The sequence below is a fragment of the Taudactylus pleione genome, unplaced genomic scaffold (genome assembly GCF_031769625.1).
Source record: "Taudactylus pleione unplaced genomic scaffold, aTauple2 ptg000105l, whole genome shotgun sequence".
Taxonomy (NCBI): Eukaryota; Metazoa; Chordata; class Amphibia; order Anura; family Myobatrachidae; genus Taudactylus; species Taudactylus pleione.
The window spans coordinates 12,418,508-12,439,208 of record NW_028284507.1 but is presented as its reverse complement, the minus strand read 5'-3'; the positions used below and the strand labels follow the sequence as shown (position 1 = coordinate 12,439,208).

Below are 20,701 nucleotides of genomic sequence, written 5' to 3'. Positions count from 1 at the left end.
CCCAAGCGAACTCTTCGATTCCAAATCATCTAGTCTCCTTAGGGGAATGCTAAATAATTACCAGACATCAGCCGTGGTCTATATGCCCTTCAATTTCTGAACGATACCAAAATGATGTAAACAATACAGTGTGTGCAGCACATGCTATATTGCAATAGCGCACGAAGGGGGGTGTCTGAGCACCCAGTGACCTTCCCTGACAGAGGGGAGAGCAAGCACCACCATGTTATTAAGCCCCACCCCCTCGCTGCAAAATGCCACGATTCGCATGTCACTGGGGAGGAGGTGGAGCTAATATGATAAAATAGAATTAGATTTGCATCATTGGGCTCCACCCGCTCCCAATTGACCCGGGAATCGCAGCATTTTGCCGTGAGGGGCGGGGCTTATTGACATGGTGCCTGGGCCTGTCTCCATCTCCAACCTGCAGCTGCTGCATGGTAAGTGTGTGTGTGTGCAGTAGCGTACGCAGGGGGGGTTTCTGAGTACCCAGAAACCTCCCCTGACATACTAAAGTGCAGGAACTATGGCCCTCATTCAGAGCCGCACGCTCTGAGCAGAGCGCTCGCTCTGAATGAGGGCCGTCCTCCATAAAAATGGAGCGTCCTCCTGGACGCTCGTATAGCTGTGGGTCACCACCCATAGCACATACGAGTGTGCAGGATGATGGTCGCGATGGTCTTGACCATCGCGACCATCGCCAGTGCGACCAGAAGCCTGTGGTCGGGGTTTTCGACCACAAGCCCTGGAGTGATTTTGGCTCTATCAGAACCAAAATCACTCCCACTGACATCACTAGTGATGTCAGTGGGGCCGGCTTCTGACGGTAGGCGTTCCCATGGGAACGCCTCCGTCTGGCAGCCATGCCCCCGGCCTGCCCACCAAAGGGGGCGTGCTGGCAATCACCATCGACAGCACGCCCCCTTTGGTGCGAGACCCATAACTTGGCCGTCGTTATTGGGGTCTTGCGCATGCGCACGACGGAGACGCCTCCATCATGCGCATGCGCATTTGGGCAACATCGACCCGCTTGCGAGCGCTCAGCGCTCGTGAGCGGGTCTGAATAAGGCCTTGAGTGTGCTGTCACCAGACAATAAAAAAACCACTATGAGGCATTTTTCAGATTACCCAGAGGCATCTGTATGAGCTGAGAGTGCAGGGGAGACGTCACTCTCCCAAGCGATGCCATGAACATCGACAGCACGCCCCCTTTGATCAGACACAACGAGCGAAGGAAAGTCCGTCGCTCGTCGCGTCTGGCGCATGTGCACGACGGAGCTCCCTCCGTCGTGCGCATGCGCAGTGCACACCATCGACCCACTTGCGAGCGGACAGGCCCTATGTTCTTAAGCCCCGACCCCTCGCAGCAAATTGACGTGATTTGCGGGTCAATATGGATGAGGCGGAGCTCATATGACGCGATTCCATTAGAATCTAGTCATTTGGCCCCGGCTTAAGAACATGCTGCCAGCCTGCTAGGTCCTGACCCAGTCAGATGATCTGCTGGAAGAAGGTAAGTTTGTTTGTGTATATGTGACATAGGTGTGTGTATATATGTGTTTGCATTGTAGGTATGTGTGACATATGTATGTGTGTGTATATATGTGTGTCTATATATATATATGTATGTATGTGTATTCACACACACATATGTTTATAATATGGTAATATGGAAAACCCCCATAAAAATCCAGCATTTGCCCCTGTTGTGTGTGTAATGTATGTGATGCGTGTATGTGAGATATACCGTCAGGTGCATAAATCTTGGGACATTGACAGAATTTTCATATTTTGGCCTCTATTCACCACCACAATGGCTTTGAAATGAAACAAACAAGATGTGCTTTAACTGCAGACTTTCAGATTTAATTTGAGGGTAATTACATCCAAATCAGGTGAACGGTGTAGGAATTACAACGTTTTCTATATGTGCCTCCCACTTTTTAAGGGGCCAAAAGTAATGGAACAAACTAAACAATCCTAAATCTAACTTTCACTTTTTAATACTTTGTTGCAAATTCTTTGCAGGCAATTACAGACTGAAGTCTGGAACGCATAGACATCACCAGACGCTGGGTTTCATCCCTGGTGATGCTCTGCCAGGCCTCTACTGCAAATGTCTTCAGTTCCTACAATACACAATAAAAATAGTAAAAAACTTGCGCTCCAAATCCACTGGTGCTGCACTGACGGCGAGGATGGTCACCAACACCCTCTAATCAATCACAATCAAAATACAGTACTTGCAGTCAGTTGCGCTTCTCTGGTGTACAGAGAATACCAAATTCCAATACTTTTTTGCTAGTAGAAAAGGTCTCAAGGAATACTCCTATAACATTTCCAACTTAATCCGCCTTCTCAAGATGGAACCATTTCTTCAACAGGGTATATACATATTCTTATTACCTCAAAAAGAAGGTATAGGCCAAGAATAGTGAAGCACAGTTTATTCAATTAAATACACTTAAAAAATAATACAATCCATCAGCAAAGCAGCGTACCAGAAAGTGTGTGGTGTAGATCAACACACACCCAGAATAGCAAAAAATGATCTTAAGGTATAACAGTCACCTGCCGGGTAAATAGGTTTCTGCGATTGCCCTCGGTCACCTTCCTCCACACAATGTCACCTGGTAATATGCTGCTCTTTATGTGGACTCACCACCAACGCATTTCTGCTCCCTCCGAGCCTTTATCAAGGTGTGAGTATTACACTTCCCTTCACTCCAATATATACCCTGCACCAAATCCCCATTGCTTAATTAACCCTTCTATCCAATCTATCTCTAATTTCCATATACCAATACAGCAGTATTAATACATTGTTATTCCTTTATTTCTGAAGATACAATCCTTACAACGATATCTATTTATCCTCCAAAATTAATGTTAGAATGTCAAATACAGTCGCGTGCGTTCCATTCAGTGGAACGCACTTACTTCCGGTTCCGGGTTCCACATAGAGATCAGTTTATAATCACAGAGTCAATAGTCGGAAATCCCACTCTCCACAGTGGGTGCACAATTTAATCTTAATGGAACACACACCACTAATAATCCCTGAATCTTCCGATCATGGCTCAGACGTGTTTGTCCCGGCGTGCGTTCCAAAGAATGGAGCGCACGATACTTCCGGTTACATGTCCCTATCGGCACTTAGACCTCCAGACCTGTTTGTAGATAGCCGCACCACTCTGGGTACTTTTACTCTATAGTACCTTTCATCACGTGATACCATCTCTCAATATTCGGCAGTCTACTACCAATATTACATAGTTTTAAACAGATCATTACTCATAAAATCCGGGAGATATAAAACAACTGTCTGGTGTAATTTCTTTTGATTTTCCTCATATACACCATTCCTCATTAATACAGTACTATGATATGGCTTATATAAATATACATAAATACACATAAAATATATAAATAATCCAAAAGATTAAAAATATAAAAAATATAAAAATGGTACCAATAATCTTCATAAAAACCATTTTAATTCAAAGTCCAAGTTTAACCCTTTAGGAGCCATGGATCCCACTTCATAGATCCATCTCATTTCCGCCTGAGCCAAACTTAAATCAATTTTTTTCTTTTGCCAGTGACTTTGCACCAACTGTATACCAATAACATTCTTTAACCCTTTACAACATCTATTATGGCTTTCTCTAAAATGGTTTGAAAGTAAATGATTATCCACTCCATTTTTGATGTTGCGCAGATGTTCGGCCCACCTGTCTTTTAGTGGCCTAGATGTGCGGCCTATATACTGTAATCCGCACTCACATTCAATTAAATAAACGCAATTTTTGGTATTACATGTAATAAAATCGTTAATACGATAAATTTTATTATTAGTAGAGGATTTCAATTCCTCTGTTTTGCTTATTTGTGAACAATGGTTCTGACACATTAAACACAGGCCACACCTAAAAAAACCTTTAGTTTTAACTCTCCCTGATCTTTTAGGTGGGATGGCACTTTTCACTATTTTATTCTTCAAATTTCTAGCTTTCCTATACACAAACTGCGGTTTTTGTGGTATAACTGAATGTAGTAAAGGGTCTCTGGTCAAAAGGTGCCAATGTTTCCCAATTATACCTTCCATCTCCTTATATTGTTTACTATATGTCGTAATAAAGGGTAATTTAGTGTCATCGTATTTACTACTATTTTTCTCCTTGGGTTTCAACAAATCAACTCTCTCTATCTTTGTTAACTCTGTAATATAATTTTTTAATACTTGTTCTTCATAACCTTTAGAAACAAACTTCTTTAAATTTTCGGCTTGATCTTTAAACACCGTGATGTCTGTACAATTCCTACGAACTCTCTGTATTTGCCCTTTTGGGACATTTCTTATCCACCCTGGATGGTGGTTACTTCTGGTTGATAGATAAGAGTTACTGTCCGTTGGTTTGAAATACGACCTTGTTTTCAATATACCCTCCTCGATATATATAGTTAAATCGAGGAAATTAACCTCCTTGTTACTGATTTGGAATGTGAGGTTAATATTAAAATTATTTACATTCAACTTCTTACAAAAAATCTCCAATTCTGCCTCACTCCCATCCCAAATAAAAATAATATCATCTATAAAACGGTACCAAATTTTAATATTCTTTAAAAAAAACATTATTTGTCCATACGTTTTGATCCTCCCATAGGCCCATAAATATATTTGCGTATGAAGGGGCAAATCGTGTACCCATAGCAGTTCCTTTACGTTGTTGATAAAATTTCCCGTTATACCAAAAAAAATTATTATTAAGAATAAAATTAATGCCATCTAAAATAAATGAGATCTTCTTCTCCTCCAAACCACTTCTACTCAAATAATTTTCCACCGCCTCTATGCCTTTTAAGTGGTCTATAACAGTATATAGACTGCTTACATCCGCGTTAACTAAAATAAACTCTTCCCACATAATCAGGTTCAATTTATCTAGAAAGTGTCTTTAATGTGGGATTTTCTTTTCATAATCTCTGACTGAAGAAAATAATCAATGAAGTGCGATAAGTTGGCTGTAATACAGCCCGTTCCAGCAACAATCGGTCGCCCAGGAGGGTTAGTTTGATCCTTATGGATTTTTGGCAGAACATAGAAGACTGGCAAACTTGGATCCTCTATATACATATACTTCTCTTCTTTTTCCGAAATCACCCCCTCCATTTTATATTTACATAACAGATTTTTAAAATCTTTTTCAATCCGTTCACTGGGGTTACTTCGTAACATAACATAGGTCTCTCTATCTTCCAATTCCCGCAGTATTTATTTTTCATAGTTCTCTTTGTCCATAATACTTATACTTCCCCCCTTATCCGCTGGATTTATTATGATCTCACTATTTTTACTCAAGTTTGAAATGGCTTCCCTTTTTTTTTTACTAATGTTTTGTGATTTTTCCCATTTGGGTTTAATTTTTTCCATATCTGCTATAACAGCTTTATTAAAGCTTTCCACGAAACAGCCCCTACTGAAGGTGGGATTGAACGTAGATTTAGGTTTAAAAGGGTCCCAGTTTAAGGTGGTTTCTCCTTTCTGACTAAGGAAGTATCTTTTCAAAGATTACTTCCTTGTAAATTTTTGAATGTCCAGGAATGTCTCGAATTTATTTAATTTATTATCGGGAGCAAACTTCAATTCTTTTATTAAGACTGCATTCTCATCATTGGAGAGTACATGTTTACTTAAATTGAAGATTTTTGTTTCTTCTATTTCATTGATCTGTTTTGTCTCTTTTCAGAGGATAAATAGATATCCTTGTAAGGATTGTATCTTCAGAAATAAAGGGATAACAATGTATTAATACTGCTGTATTGGTATATGGAAATTAGAGATAGATTGGATAGAAGGGTTGTGTGGAGGAAGGTGACCAAGGGGAATCGCAGAAACCTATTTACCCGGGAGGTGACTGTTATACCTTAAGATCATTTTATTTTGCTATTCTGGGTGTGTGTTGACCTACACCCCACACTTTCTGGTATGCTGCTTTGCTGATGGATTGTATTATTTTTTAAGTGTATTTAATTGAATAAACTGTGCTTCACTATTCTTGGCCTATACCTTCTTTTTGAGGTAATAAGAATATGTATATACCCTGTTGAAGAAATGGTTCCATCTTGAGAAGGCGGATTAAGTTGGAAATGTTATAGGAGTATTCCTTGAGACCTTTTCTACTAGCAAAAAAGTATTGGAATTTGGTATTCTCTGTACACCAGAGGAGCGCAACTGACTGCAAGTACTGTATTTTTGATTGTCTTCAGTTCCTGCTTGTTCTTGGGGCATTTTCCCTTCAGTTTTGTCTTCATCAAGTGAAATGCATGCTCAATTGGATTCAGGTGAGGGGATTGACTTGGCCATTGCATAACATTCCACTTTTTAGCCTTAAAAAACTCTTTGGTTGCTTTTGCAGTATGCTTCGGGTCATTGTCCATCTGCACTGTGAAGTGGCGTCCAATGAGTTCTGAAGCATTTGACTAAATATGAGCATATAATATTGCCCGAAACACTTCAGAATTCATTCTGCTGCTTTTGTCAGCAGTCACATCATCAATAAATACACAGGAACCAGTTCCATTGGCAGCCATACATGCCCACGCCATGACACTACCACCACCATGCTTCACTGATGAGGTGGTTCCTTTCCTTCTCCATACTCTTCTCTTTCCATCACTCTGGTACAAGTTGATCTTTGTCTCATCTGTCCACAGGATGTTGTTCCAGAACTGTAATGGCTTTTCTAGATGTTGTTTGGCAAACTCTAATCTGGTCTTCCTGTTTTTGAGGCTCACCAATGGTTTACATCTTGTGGTGAACCCTCTATATTCACTCTTGTGAAGTCTTCTCTTGATTGTTGACTATGACACATATACACCTACGTCCTGGAGAGTGTTCTTGATTTGGCCAACTGTTGTGAAGGGGTTTTTCTGCACCAGGGAAATAATTCTTCTGTCATCCACCACAGTTGTTTTCCGTGGTCTTCCGGGTCTTTTGGTGTTGCTGAGCTCTCCGGTGCATTCTTTCTTTTTAAGAATGTTCCAAACAGTTGATTTGGCCACACCTAATGTTTTTGCTATCTCTCTGATGGGTTGCTTTTGATGTTTCAGCCTAATGATGGCTTGCTTCACTGATAGTGACAGCTCTTTGGATCTCATATTGAGAGTCGACAGCAACTGATTCCAAATGCAAATGTCACACCTAGAATCAACTCCAGAACTTTTACCTGCTTAATTGATAATGAAATAAAGAGGGAATAGCCCACACCTGTCCATGAAATAGCTTTTGAGTTGATAGTCCCATTACTTCTGGCCCCTTAAAAAGTGGGAGGCACATATAGAAACCGTTGTAATTCCTACACCGTTCACCTGATTTGGATGTAATTACCCTCAAATTAAATCTGAAAGTCTGCAGTTAAAGCACATCTTGTTTGTTTCATTTCAAAGCCATTGTGGTGGTGAATAGAGGCCAATATATGAAAATTCTGTCAATGTCCCAATATTTATGCACCTGACTGTATATAAATATATATATATATATATATACACACATACACACATACATACTACTTGGGTACCGATCCTATGGATTTTGGACCGACTATCTGGCCCTGCGTACACACTAAACAATTATCGAGCCAATGATCCAATATCTGTCAGGTCGGCCCAAAAATTGCATAGTGTGTACCTAACTTTACTTCACTTATACAGCTTTTACACCTAAATTCCGGGTCTGACCCAGAGGTTGGAACAGGGGGCCTGATTCACAGACGGATGCTCTGAAAGAGCGCTCGCTCTGAATCAGGGTGTTTTTTTTTTTTTTTGGAGCGGCCCCAAGGCCGCTCGCATAGCTGTGGGTTACCACCCACAGCTTTTGTGAGCGGCCAGGATGATGGTCGCGATGGTCAAGACCATCGCAACCATAGTGCTTACGATGAGACCCTTGTGGTAGGGTTTCGTGGCCACAAGCCCCAGAGAGCTTCTGGCTCTAATAGAGCCGGAAGCTCTCCCACTGACATCACTGGTGATGTCAGTGGGGCCGCCCACAAACGGCAGGCGTTCACATGAGAACGCCTCTGTTTGTGAAGTCACCCCCCTGCCACGCCTACAAAATGGGGCGAGCTGTCGATCAACATCGCACGTGCGCACTGGGCCACCATCGACCCGCTTGCGAGCGCTATGCGCTTGCGAGCGGGTCTGAATCAGGCCCAGGGTTCCAATCCGGATCAGACCCGGAATTTAGCCGGCGCCGACCCAGGATATTCCAGAGTCGGCGCCGTTCACACTGGAGCCGGGTCTGCAGAGACCCGGCTTTTCCAGCGTTGAAGTGGACGCTTGGAGATGATGTCATCTCCAAGCGCCACTGTAGCCGGCCAACCGGCAGGGTTTCACGGGTTATTCCCGTGTAAAACCCTGCAAGTTACCTGGGTTGAATTGCCGGGTCACTCGACCCAGCAATCCAACCCAGTCCCCTTTTACACCAAGGAGCTACCCGGGTTAACCCTGCAATAACCCGGGTTTTAGCTCTGGTGTAAAAGAGGTATTATACTTCACAAAGATAAAACTTCTCAGGACATCGCATCTTGTGCCCTCATCACACGTGTAGAGTATGTGATGTAGGGCAGTGATGGCCATCACATATATATATTTTCTAGAACAAAACAAAGTAGGTTAAAAACAGCCACTTACTGCTTCTTCAAGAACAGGGTAAGAGGCCTCTTTGCAATTGTGATGGAATAAAACAGGGGCTCCTGTCAATTCAAAGCAATTATCATTACATTTCCAGTGTCTTTCTACATAAATACTTTTAGATTTTAAAAGTAGTGCAAACAAATAAAAGTGCTGCCTAGTAACAAGATAACATATACAATTTTCCGATATTGAGCAAAGTTATTTTTTGACGAAATTAAACATCTTTTATTTCTTTATACATACAAATTAAATTGTTCAAGCTTTCATAGGTGTAAATTCACTAAGGGTCAATTTTAATTGATTTTGATCGATTTAAAATCTTTGAAAATCATTCAAAATCAATCAATATCGATGTTGTGTTTCTGGAGCTAAATCACATTGATCTAGCCCCAGAAACACAACATCAATGTTGATCGATTTTGAACGATTTTCATCGGTTTTAAAACGATTAAAATCGACTTTAGTAAATATACCCTACAGTAGTGGTCTCCAACCGGTAGCTTGCGGTCTTAATTTTGGTAGCTCACCTAGCTGCAGTACTGCCAAGTCAAGTAAAAGGAAGTGACCTCTGACGAGTGCTCCCCCGTTGCATCGACGCCATGGGTGGAGCCATATGGAAGCATTTCAAATGATTTCCGCAGCCTCTACAGCAATCACCTGATGTGCTTCTCCGTGGATCCACCCACGGCGTCTAAGCTACGGCAAAATTACACAACAACCTTGCCTATATCTTTTGCTCTTCTACTAAACGTACCTCATGGAGCCGATAATTAACTGTGAAATGTACCTGTGCTTAAATGTTATTTACAAGGTACAACAATATCACTGTAATAACTAAATGCATTTTTATTTTCTATGAAACTTTTTTTGTACATTTTAATCAAATTACCTTCAATTGTTCGGTTATTTGCCAGGGGTTGGGTATGAGATCCCGGCGGTCGGAATGCCGCTGGTCAGAATACTGACAGCGGCCTCCCGACACCCTGAAGGAAAGAAGGCAAAGGACTAACCCTAATCCCTACCCTAACCCTTACTCCCCGATGCCTAACCCTAACCTCCCCCCCTAGTGCCTAAACCTAACCTCCCCCTCCCCACACCCTAAACCTAACACTCCCTCCTCGGTGCCTAAACCTAACCTCCCCCTCCCCACACCCTAAACCTAACACTCCCTCCTCGGTGCCTAAACCTAACCTCCCCCTCCCCACACCCTAAACCTAACACTCACTCTTCGGTGCCTAAACCTAACCTTCTCCTCGCCGCACCCTAAACCTAACCCTCCCCCCTTAGCAGGGCCGGATTAACAATGGGGCGAGTGGAGCTGCAGCTCCAGGCCGCCCCATCAAAATAGGCCCACAGGATCTGCTGTAGACAGGAAAAAAAATCCTGCTACAGCCTGGCAGCTGCGGTCCAACCGAGGACCCACCTGACCCCCTTGTCCCGTCCCACCTGACCACCTGCAGTTTAATTACAAGACATACTATCACACTGTGACTGAAATACACATGACAGCCGCAGCACAGTGGAAGGCTTCACTAGCCCTCTCGGCACCTCCTCCACTCTGCGTACCTACATCACCCCTGCTGTAAAAGATTAGTCTGCCCACCCTGTGCATGGTTACTACAGAGAATGGGAGAAGCACATGATCACGCTGCAGCCAGAGACACACCTCCAACTATAAGGTACCGCCTCACACACACTGGCCGAGGGACAGCTCTGATCAAGCCTGTACCACTGAGACAGCAGACTCCAGCCCACACACAGCACCCAGACAGCAGTGACTCTTACCCGCATTTCCCAAGCATCAAGATTGAACCCCGATCACCCGCTACTGCAAGCACCCCCCTTCCCACTCCCCCCTCCCATTCCCCACACTTCCCTGTTCCGGTCTGTTCACCTTTGCACACACCCCCAACCTACTATACTGTTGCCTGTCCATTGTATTCTTGCATTCGTTTACACCCTGGCCGGGATACCTCTGACATAAAGTGAATATCAAAGCTATCAGCTGAATAATATTTCTATACCCAGTCATACCTGCTATAATGAGAGACATGGTAAGAACTTACCTTTGTTATCTCTCTTTCTTCGAAGTCCATAGAGTCCACAGGGTTGACCTTGGTGTATAGCTGGATCTGGATCCACGGGCACCACGCAGTTAAAGCTTTAGCTCCCAGGATGCACTGGGTCCATCCTCTTCTATACCCCGCCCCCGAGCCACAGGCACCTCAGTTGGTAAGTAGCCAAGGCCGCAGGAGGAAAAAGAGAAGACTGGAACACACAAGAACCATACTCGCAGAAAGGGAGACGGAAAACCGGTGACCAGCCACACAGCCCATATGAAGCCATGTGCGTCAGGGCAGCTGCCCTGTGGACCCTATGGACTTCGTAGAAACAAAGATAACAAAAGTAAGTTCTTACCATATCTCATTTTCTTCTTCAGGGTCCATAGGGGATCCACAGGGTTGACCTTGGGAATGTCCCAAAGCTGTGCAATTAAGGGCGGGGACACTCCTGTGCTGAAAGGAGAATCTGGAGCCCAAAGGAAGCATCCTGAGAGGCAAAGGAAGACCACGTGGCTGCCTTGCACAACTGAACGGCAGAGGCACCACGGCTAGCTGCCCAAGAGGGACCCACAGACCGAGTAGAATGAGCCTTAATAGAGGCTGGAACAGGCAAACCCTCCTGTGTATAAGCCTCACAAATAACCAAACAAAGCCAACGGGCCAGAGTTTCTTTGTTAGCAGGCCAACCCCTCTTGTGAAAACCAAAGAGGATGAACAAGGAATCAGACTTCCGAATGGAACTAGTCCGGTCCACATAAACTTTTAGAGCATGGACCACATCCAAGGAAGCCTCACCAGCCAAAAGACCAAGTGACTAGGCATAAGCCTAGGTCCAAACCAGACTGAAGGAACGCCAAAATCCTAGAAACACGAAATACTTGAGGATCGTAGTTTCTCTTCTCACACCACTGAAAATAAGTATGCCTCACTCTGTGGAAAATCCTGGTAGAGGCAGGTTTGCGCGGCTGCAGCATCGTGCTGATGACCGAGCTAGAAAAACCCCGGGACCTTAAGATGGATGTTTCAAGAGCCATGCCGTCAAAGACAGACGACCCAAATCCGGGTAAAGGCAGGGACCCTGAGACAACAGGTCCGGACATTGAGGCAGAAGGAACGGATCGTCGATGGAGAGACTCCAAAGACCTGAGTACCAAGGATGTCTGGGCCAAGCTGGAGCCACCAGCAGAAGCGTGCCACCGTCCTGTTTGAATTTACGAAGAACCCGAGGAAGTAGGGATATCGGAGGGAATAGATACGCCAACTGGAAGGTCCATCTCACTGACAGAGCTTCCACAGACTTGCGTCGGCATCTCTTGTTGCGGACCCATACCCGGGCAACTTGTGATTGTGACGGGATGCCATGAGGTCCACCTCCGGCAGTCCCCACTTGTCCAAGAGTAGTTGAAACACCTCTTGGTGAAGCGACCATTCTCCGGGATGCACGTCGTGATGGCTGCGGAAGTCCGCCTCCCAATTGAGGACTCCTGGAATAAACACTGCCGAGATGGCTGGAAGGTGGCACTCCACCCAAGACAGGATGCATGACACCTCTGTCATTGCTGCTCGACTGCGAGTGCCCCCTTGATAGTTGATGTACGCCATCATGGTGGCGTTGTCGTACTGTACCTGCACAGCTTTTCCTTGAAGAGCGTGACCTGACAACTGGAAGGCTCTGTACACGGCACATAGTTCCAGAATGTTGATCGGGAGAATTGCTTCTTCCACTGTCCAATGGCCCTGAAGTGAAAGTCGACCTGTCACTGCACCCCAACCCCAGAGACTGGCATCTACTGTGAGAAGAACCCAGTCCGGGATCCAAAACGGGCAACCCCTGGTGAGATGAGATGTCTGAAGCCTCCAAACTAGAGACAGGCGCACCTCTGGAGACAACACCAGCATCTGAGTCCTAATCCGGTGTGGTAACCTGTTCCATTTGAATAGAATCAGCTCCTGCAGGGGCCTGGAATGAAATTGGGCATACTCCACCATGTCAAACGCTGACATCATGGACCCTAGAACCTTCATTGCCGAGTGAACAGACATCCGGCAACTCTTCAGGCAACTGCGCACCCGCAGTTGTAGGGAGGAAATATTTTCTGAGGTCAGAAAGATACTTTGCTGATGAGAATCCAGAAGGGCTCCCAAATGAACCATTCTTTGTGACGGAATCAGGGAGGACTTTTTCCAATTTATCAGACACCCGTGCTCTTGCAGACAAGCGATCGTGAGGTGTAGATGTTGTAGAAGTACCTCCGGAAAGCTTGCCAGCAATAGGAGGTTGTCAAGATATAGCAGAAGCCGTACACCCTGGCTCCGTAGATGGGCAGCCATGACAGCCATAATTTTGGTGAATACCCTTGGAGCCGTGGAGAGGCCAAAGGGCAGAGCCTGAAACTGGAAGTGGTGCTGTCATATAGCAAACCACAGATACCGCTGGTGTGAAGGCGCTATAGGAACATTGAGGTAGGTGTCCTGGATGTCCAGAGAGACCATGTAATCCCCAGGCTCCATAGCCAGAATGATTGAACGCAAAGTTTCCATCCTGAATTTGGGCACTCTGAGGAACTTGTTCAGTGACTTTAGATTGAGGATAGGCCGATGAGACCCATTGGGTTTCTGAACCAGAAACAGAGTAGAGTAGTAACCCGTCCCGCGTTGAGAAAGCGCAACGGAAACAATTACCCCTGCTTTCAGCAAGGACTCTATGGCCCCCTGAATCTGCAAGGCCTTTGTCTCATCCGGAGGAGGACTCGTACAGAAGAACTGGTGGGGAGGTCTGTGACGAAAGGAGAGGGCGTAACCCTGAGAGACCACTTCTCGTACCCAAGCATCCGTGGTGGTGTTGCACCAGCACTGGGCGAATTGAAGAAGTCGGCCTCCCACTCTGGGATCCCCCAGAGGGAGGCCCATCCCATCAGGCGGAAGGTTTGTCCTCTGGCTTGTAAGTAGGGCGTCTAGTGCTCCAAGCTTGCTTCTTAGGTTTAGGGGCAGCCTTGGGTGCAGACTTCCTCGGGAAGGACTGACTCTTGGAATTTCCTTGAGAATGAAAGGACTGAAAAGCAGAGGTCCCAGCCTTAGTAGGCACAGCTGGCGATAGTAGAAAAACTGACTTAGACTTTGCCAGGGTATCTACAATTTTGTCCAGGTCTGTGCCAAACAATATCTCCCCATTGAAGGGTGAGGCATCCAGGCCCATCTTGGAATCTGCATCCGCTCTCCAAGAACGTAACCACAAAGAACGGCGAGCAGACACAGCTGCGGCCGAGACTCTGGAATTCAGGAGACTGGCATCCAAAGCCGCCTTACCAATATAGGAAGCGGTATCTCTCATCTGTCCCACTAAAGCTCTCTGAACCTCAGGAGCTTCCTCAGGAAAAGTATCTTCCAGCACATTGGCCCAGCTCTCAATGGCTTTAGCCACCCAGGAGATAGCCATGGACGGACGGGCTACAGCCCCTGAGAAAGAATAGATTAATTTCAAACAAGTCTCCACTTTCCTGTCCGTGGGGTCCTTTAGGGATTAAATGAAAGGCATAGGCAAAGTAGCACTTTTGATTAAGCGAGTAACATGAGAATCCACTGCAGGCGGAGTTTCCCACTTTTTGCAATGACCTGCAGGAAACGGATAACTAGACGCTAAATGTTTCTGCGGCTGGAACCTCTTACTAGGCGACTGCCAGGCCTCCGCCATATGATCAGTCAGCTGGTCAGAGAGGAAAAACTGCTGAAGTCACTTTTGCCTGTTTGAAATTCGGGTATTTGGATTTAGGGGCTGGTGCATCATCCTCTATACAAGAATGGATTGCACCGCCCTTACCAATGCCAGCACATTAATAGAAGATTTAGATTCTACTTCCCGGATAGGGGATTCCAAGTCAGAATCCTCAGGCAATTCCCCATCATCCGAGGACGCATCCGAGTCTGACAGTTGCGTAGGCTGGGATGACATAACAGGACGTTTAGACACCTTCTGAGGCTTGTCACTCCGAAGCATAGTTTGAAAGTCAGAAGATGAAGCTGCCAAACTCTGAACTGAACTAGAGAACACATCCACCCAAGGTGGTTGTCCCTGAAAGGGAATGACAGACTGCTGAGTACCCGTTATGTATGGGTCCTATGTGGCCCTGAATATAAATACTTAGATATTATTTGTGGCACTAAGTAACTTTTTTTTTTAGTTCTCATTATGGCGTCTAGACGTAATTTCTTCTCAGTATAGCTATGAATAGGGTAAGGTCTCTCCTTTTTATATACAGAGAATTCTCATTCATGACATCACTAAGTGAGCCCTATGCTCTTTGGTAACGGGCTTTCACATTTACATCATCACTAAGTGCATTTTTTTGTCACACTGTGGTCTTGTTAACAAGGTGTGTTTTCCATTGTCCATAGACTTTCACATTACACTACTAATATATCCGCTGTGCAGCCCTCACCCCCATAACACTGGTCCCACATCACTTCTCACATCCTTATGGCGCTGGTCACACCCTCTGTGGTGCCACACTATAGGCCCTTCATAAATTACAGCTCCAGGCCCATGTGGACCTTTATCTGGCACTGCCCCTTAGTCCCCAACCCTCCCACTAACGCCCGATACTTACTTTCGGGTTGCCGGCACTTGGGATATTGGTGCCGGGATCCCAACTCTATTGGGATTTCGGTGCCGGTATTGCGACCGTAGGCATCCCACACGCCGGGATGCTAACTACAACCCATTAGCCAGATTTTTTTTTTTCTACAATTTTAGTAGCTCTTCAGGAGGTTTCATTTTTCTAAAGTAGCTCACACCTCAATTAACATTGGAGACCACTGCCCTAGAGAGTGTAATTATATTTATCTATTTATTATATTATAAGGCACGTGTTCAGTTATTTTTACGGTGTTTGTGACTTTTATAGAAATTTCTTTAAAAATAAATATTTTGGAACAGTTTTGCTCCCATTTCCTTTATCTTTGTAAAATAATCTGTTGGACGCAAATACAGAAATGCATAGGAAATTGAAACTCACCTCTAGAACACTAGCAGATACCTGTTTTGCCACAATCAAGGAGTCTGCGCCTATTCAGAAAAGTAAAGTGACATTTTAACTGCATGAAATGAGTAAGAAGATTAAAATATTAGTTAAAAAAAATACCATTCATTTCATGAAACACGCAGTCACATTGTGTGTGGCCATGAGTATGCTTGGACTGTAGATAAAGCGTATGTCCAATATATCAGTGTGAAGCGTGTTACAAACCTGCTGGACAAAACGTTTGTTCGTTTTTGTGATTTTGGTCTTCCGTTCCATCCAGCTCCATATCACCCAGAAACCACTGGGACGAGAAGTCCTGCGATCTCACCCACTGTGAAAAACATATCACCAACATTGTAAGAACATGCTAATCTCATCACTAATCCTGGATTCAAATGCTTTTAATTGTTTGGATGTGTGATTTTTGTTATTGTGTTTCTTAAAAGTAGATGCCAGGTATTATAAAAGTACTGCCAAGTATATTCTCATGCTTAATGAGTACAGGGCTTATATAGAGTTGAAAGCAGGTCGGCCATAATTGCTTCCGTATTGCCTGTATATATATTTTTGCCATTATGCAGCGATTGGACCGAACCTATCTGTCAACATCATCATCAACGCACACCTACCCACCCCTATCTTTGGTACAAATCATACTTATGATAACAGGCGTATAATTACACTTCTGGCCAACTGTAAAGTCTACAATTCCATCGACCTGCCCTCACTGGACATTGCCTATATGAGAACGCCCTGTTGCAGCCCAGCTATGCCGCTTCAGTTTCAATCTGAATTGCGTACGGCTCTGCCTAGCCCATACATACATAGTTTGTAGCATGTACAGCGTGAAAATGTTCAAAATACACTCTACAAATGGGTGTACAGACCCTACAACTCTGCAGTAAATTTTAAATGACAAACCCAGACATCTAATTCGTCTTATAGGACCTGCAATTTAATTAGGTCACAAAACTCATCCTACGCTTCCCTAAAGGTCCTAAAAAGGTTAGAGAACTGATTCCCAACATCTATTGCTTACACAAAGCGAAAGCTGCCATTTTGTGCATTACACCAATAATAAAGTGTACATCCATTTGGTTGGCCCCTCAGAGATTCTTGAGTCTTTTGGCCTTGAGGGAGAATGTTGTCTCTCTATTGGAATCCTTCAGCATGTGTTTTAGTGAATGGTACCTTTCAGAAACCTGTATAGCACTCACCAGACCTTTTCACCTATCACAGGGCCGGATTCAGAGATGTATGCGAACTTGTCTCCAGAGAGCTCCATTAATCTAGAACCTGTTCTAAGAGCAACCCAGACAAAACCCTAGATTTATTTTTATTGTCCGGTCCTATAAAACTGCGAGTGGTGGCCAAACAGTATAGTAGGATGTAATACTGGTGTAACATGGGCGCCACAAGGGCCTCCTGCTGGGTGAGGTGACCCTGGCATGGGGGGAAGGGGCAGGCTTGCCGACTTTCTGGAGGGAGCAGCCAGATCGGTATGACAGGGGGGCGTGACCAGCTCAGGGAGGTGTGGCCGGCCAGGCTGTGAGTATTTGTGGGTGGGGCAGGGGGCGGAGCCATGTGATCATGTCATTTTGGCCCCGCCCCCACTACACAATGCCGATATTACAGGCATTGTAAAGCATGGGGCGGGTCCAAAATGATGCGATTCAGCGGAAATCGCGTCACCGCCCCCTGCTGCGGGGGATTCAGAGGTAAATGCAGGGGGGATAGGAGGGGTGGCAGCCAGCCAGGAGGATTTCCTGCCTTCCCGGGAGGTCGGGAGCGGCACCCGATTTTCGGGACACTCCCGACCAAATCGGGAGGGTAGGCAAGTATGGGGAGGAGGTGTATGTAGGCTGCTGGCCCCCAGTGTTATTGGGGGTGTAACAGTGTGACATGGGCACCAAAAAATGTAATAATAGCAGCTGCCAGTAATGCCTGCTGCTTTGCAGGGTGAGGTGACCCTAGCATTGGGGGGGAAGAGAGGCAGTCACACACATATAATGCATATAGTCACACACACACACACACACACACACTTATACACAGTGTTCCCCCTCGCTGTTAGTACCTTGTCATGTGTACACTGTCTGCAATAGTGCTCCTCTCCCTCGTGGTGCTGCTCGTATCCTCCTGCACACACACAGTGCCACGTAGCCACGCCCCCTGCCATGGAGCCACGCCTCCCCCCTGCTCAGACTTCTCCCTGTTCCTTTCACTATTTAGTTTAAGCTGTATAATTAAAGGCTGGGGGGCCTGGAGCACTTGCCGCTTACCTCCTTTGCGCTCATAATCCGGCTTTGTTATTGCGGCGCTGCAGTGTTGCTCTCCTTTCACACACCCCCTGAGCAGGACAACTATTAATACCTTATGGGGCACATCCACTAGATGATCTACTCCCTGTCCAATCTCTAAATGATTTTCCCTTGATTTTTTTCCCTTGAAATTTTATCTTTCAGTCTGAACGATTTGCAAACTATCTTTAATAGATCAAGTGAAATTGACCTGCATGTTCAGTCGACTGACGAGACGATCAAACGACCAGCGGGAGCGCGCATCGTTGATCGTTAAACGATTGAACGATAACGACGTCGTTATCGTTCAATCGCCTGCTAAAATCGTGTAGTGGATGCCCCCCTATACTTGTTTATGCAGGGGAGGTGATGTAGCCGCTGCTGCCCCCGCTGTAGCAGGAGAGAACTGACGTCTCTCCCTGCACTGACAGTCACACAGGATGCTCTCTGCTTGCTGAGGGAGACAGCCAGCATTACCCCCAACCCACAGTGCGTGGCCAGGCATACTGCTGTCAGGTCCCGCCCCTGTAACATCCGGACCTGCGCATGCGCAGTCTGGGTTTCAGGCGGAGATGCGGGGGATTTAATAGTTTTGCAGGGCAGCGGGAGGCTTGTTAGAAAAAGGGAGCCTACTGCAAGAATCGGGAGGGTTGGCATGCATGCTTCTAGTCTGGAATAAATTATTTATTTCTTGGATTGGTCATATCACAGCAATATATATATTCTCCCAAACTACAATATTTGCTCACAAACGCTACCCACAGACATTGGGGGTGGTGATGGGGGAGTGGTTGCAGAAACGCAGGTGTGCCTGTCCGTTGGAACGCCGTTGCATGGGCGTGCATAAATTATCCACTGCGATCGCACACGCAGCTTGACACCCTTTCTGCGTGCGACGATACTTGCAATTTCTGCAACGGGTCATACCTGCTGTAATTGTGCGTGATGGGCCGATGTGCTTCGATGTTACCGATGTATACTGATGTAAGAAAGCAGTAGTGGGCGTCTCTATGCTGACTGAGCGGTGGCAGACATTAGTATATTTCCGCAGCTGCATCGTGTGCGTTTACGCAGCTGCGATCCATGCTGAATCAGGCCCATAGATTGTAAGATCCACTGGGGCAGGGAGTGATTTGAATGGACAAAATATTCCCTGTAGAGCGCTGCGGTATATGTGTGCGCTAATTGAAGAGGTGAGTAGATGAAGGTATTATGTAACAATTTTCGGAAAAAAACTTCTTTTTTTTTAATGGATGAAGGTGCTGTGACCTAAGTGACAATGTTATTTTAATTGTTGGTAGTTGGTAGTTTATTTACTGATATATTTTGTGGATAAAAGTAGTGCCCAGTTCTAAAGTTCTAATAACTTATCTCTAACTGTAAATATCTGAGGGGTCTATTTACTAAGCAGTGTTAGGAGACAGAGTGAAAGGTGATAAGGTGCCAACCAATCAGCTCTCAACTGTCATCTCACAGGCTGTGTTTGAAAAATGACAGTTAGGAGCTGATTGGCTGGCACCTTATCACTTTTCACTCTGTCTCCTAACACTGCTTAGTAAATAGACCCCTCAGTTTCTTCTAAACGTAATATAACACCTCCATCCACTCGCCTCTTCAAATAACTGCTAATAAATAAATAATAGCAACATGACTCACTGTCACACCCATCAGACACACTGCTAATACCAAGTGAGCTGCCATATTATCTGCCACCGACTTCACCATGGAGACAGTTGTATTTCATGGCATCACAAATCACATGACTCCACTGCAGGGGCCGGAGTTACTGGAGATCATGTGACAGCTGCACAGGGGACTTACTGGAGATCATGTGACAGCTGCACAGGGGACTTACTGGAGATCATGTGACAGCTGCACAGGGGAAACCCTGGAGGGGGACTGCAAGCAGATCTGATGACCCAGTGCAAATGAAATATGCATTCCCTCCCCCCTTCTCTCCCTCCCCCTTCCTCCTACTGGACATGAAAAACAGAATTTCGGCATAAATAAACCATAATTTTTCAATAATTGAGAATATATTTAGTAATATTTGAGCTTCAAACCCACCACAGTGTAGCATAAGGTATTCTCTTGCAGATTGCTTTCTGGGCCGCATTCAGATACTTTCACATAAACTGGGGAGGAGCAGGGTGTTGAGATGGGAGGAGCAACATGCTGTTTGAGAGAGGGAATTGTTTGTGACAAGGGACAGCATCGGAAGCCGGCCATTAAATGATGGCTGAGCTTCCAGCATTAAAACTTTCGATGTGATTAGTAAATGAAACTGACCATTGCATCAACAGAATTCAATGGAAAAAAGCATTGTGATGTTTTGCATATGCACAAAGAAAATCCATGTTTGCACAAATACCTATCTGAGCCCATTCTCAATGTTAAACAGCCAAAATCAGCTGTATTTTAACATCGAATGGCCATCGCTTCCACACCATTCGATGGTGGCTGCCATCGGAAAGCCACCTTTAATTTGAATGGTAAAAACACTGTCATTATAAGGATAACATCAATGGTATTAATTTTAAACCATCGAAATTCGATGTCCAGCTCTACATTAAACAGAATGGGAATTCTGTATCATCTCTCTCCATGCACACTGGCAGTGATA

General features: G+C 45.1%; 1 protein-coding gene across 1 annotated transcript in view; it reads right to left on the bottom strand.

Moving 5' to 3' along the window:
* The window catches only part of LOC148525580 (disintegrin and metalloproteinase domain-containing protein 18-like), a 112,455-nt gene extending 92,652 nt beyond the window's left edge, over positions 1 to 19,803 (bottom strand). Inside the window, exons 1-5 of the mRNA XM_088470855.1 lie at positions 19,735 to 19,803; positions 16,004 to 16,109; positions 15,773 to 15,822; positions 14,578 to 14,697; positions 8,695 to 8,756 (exon numbers count right to left, since the gene is read on the bottom strand). Coding sequence (XP_088326981.1) covers positions 8,695 to 8,756; positions 14,578 to 14,697; positions 15,773 to 15,822; positions 16,004 to 16,109; positions 19,735 to 19,803 — 407 coding nt within the window. The remainder of the gene's footprint in view (positions 1 to 8,694; positions 8,757 to 14,577; positions 14,698 to 15,772; positions 15,823 to 16,003; positions 16,110 to 19,734) is intronic.
* Positions 19,804 to 20,701: the final 898 nt, after the last annotated feature.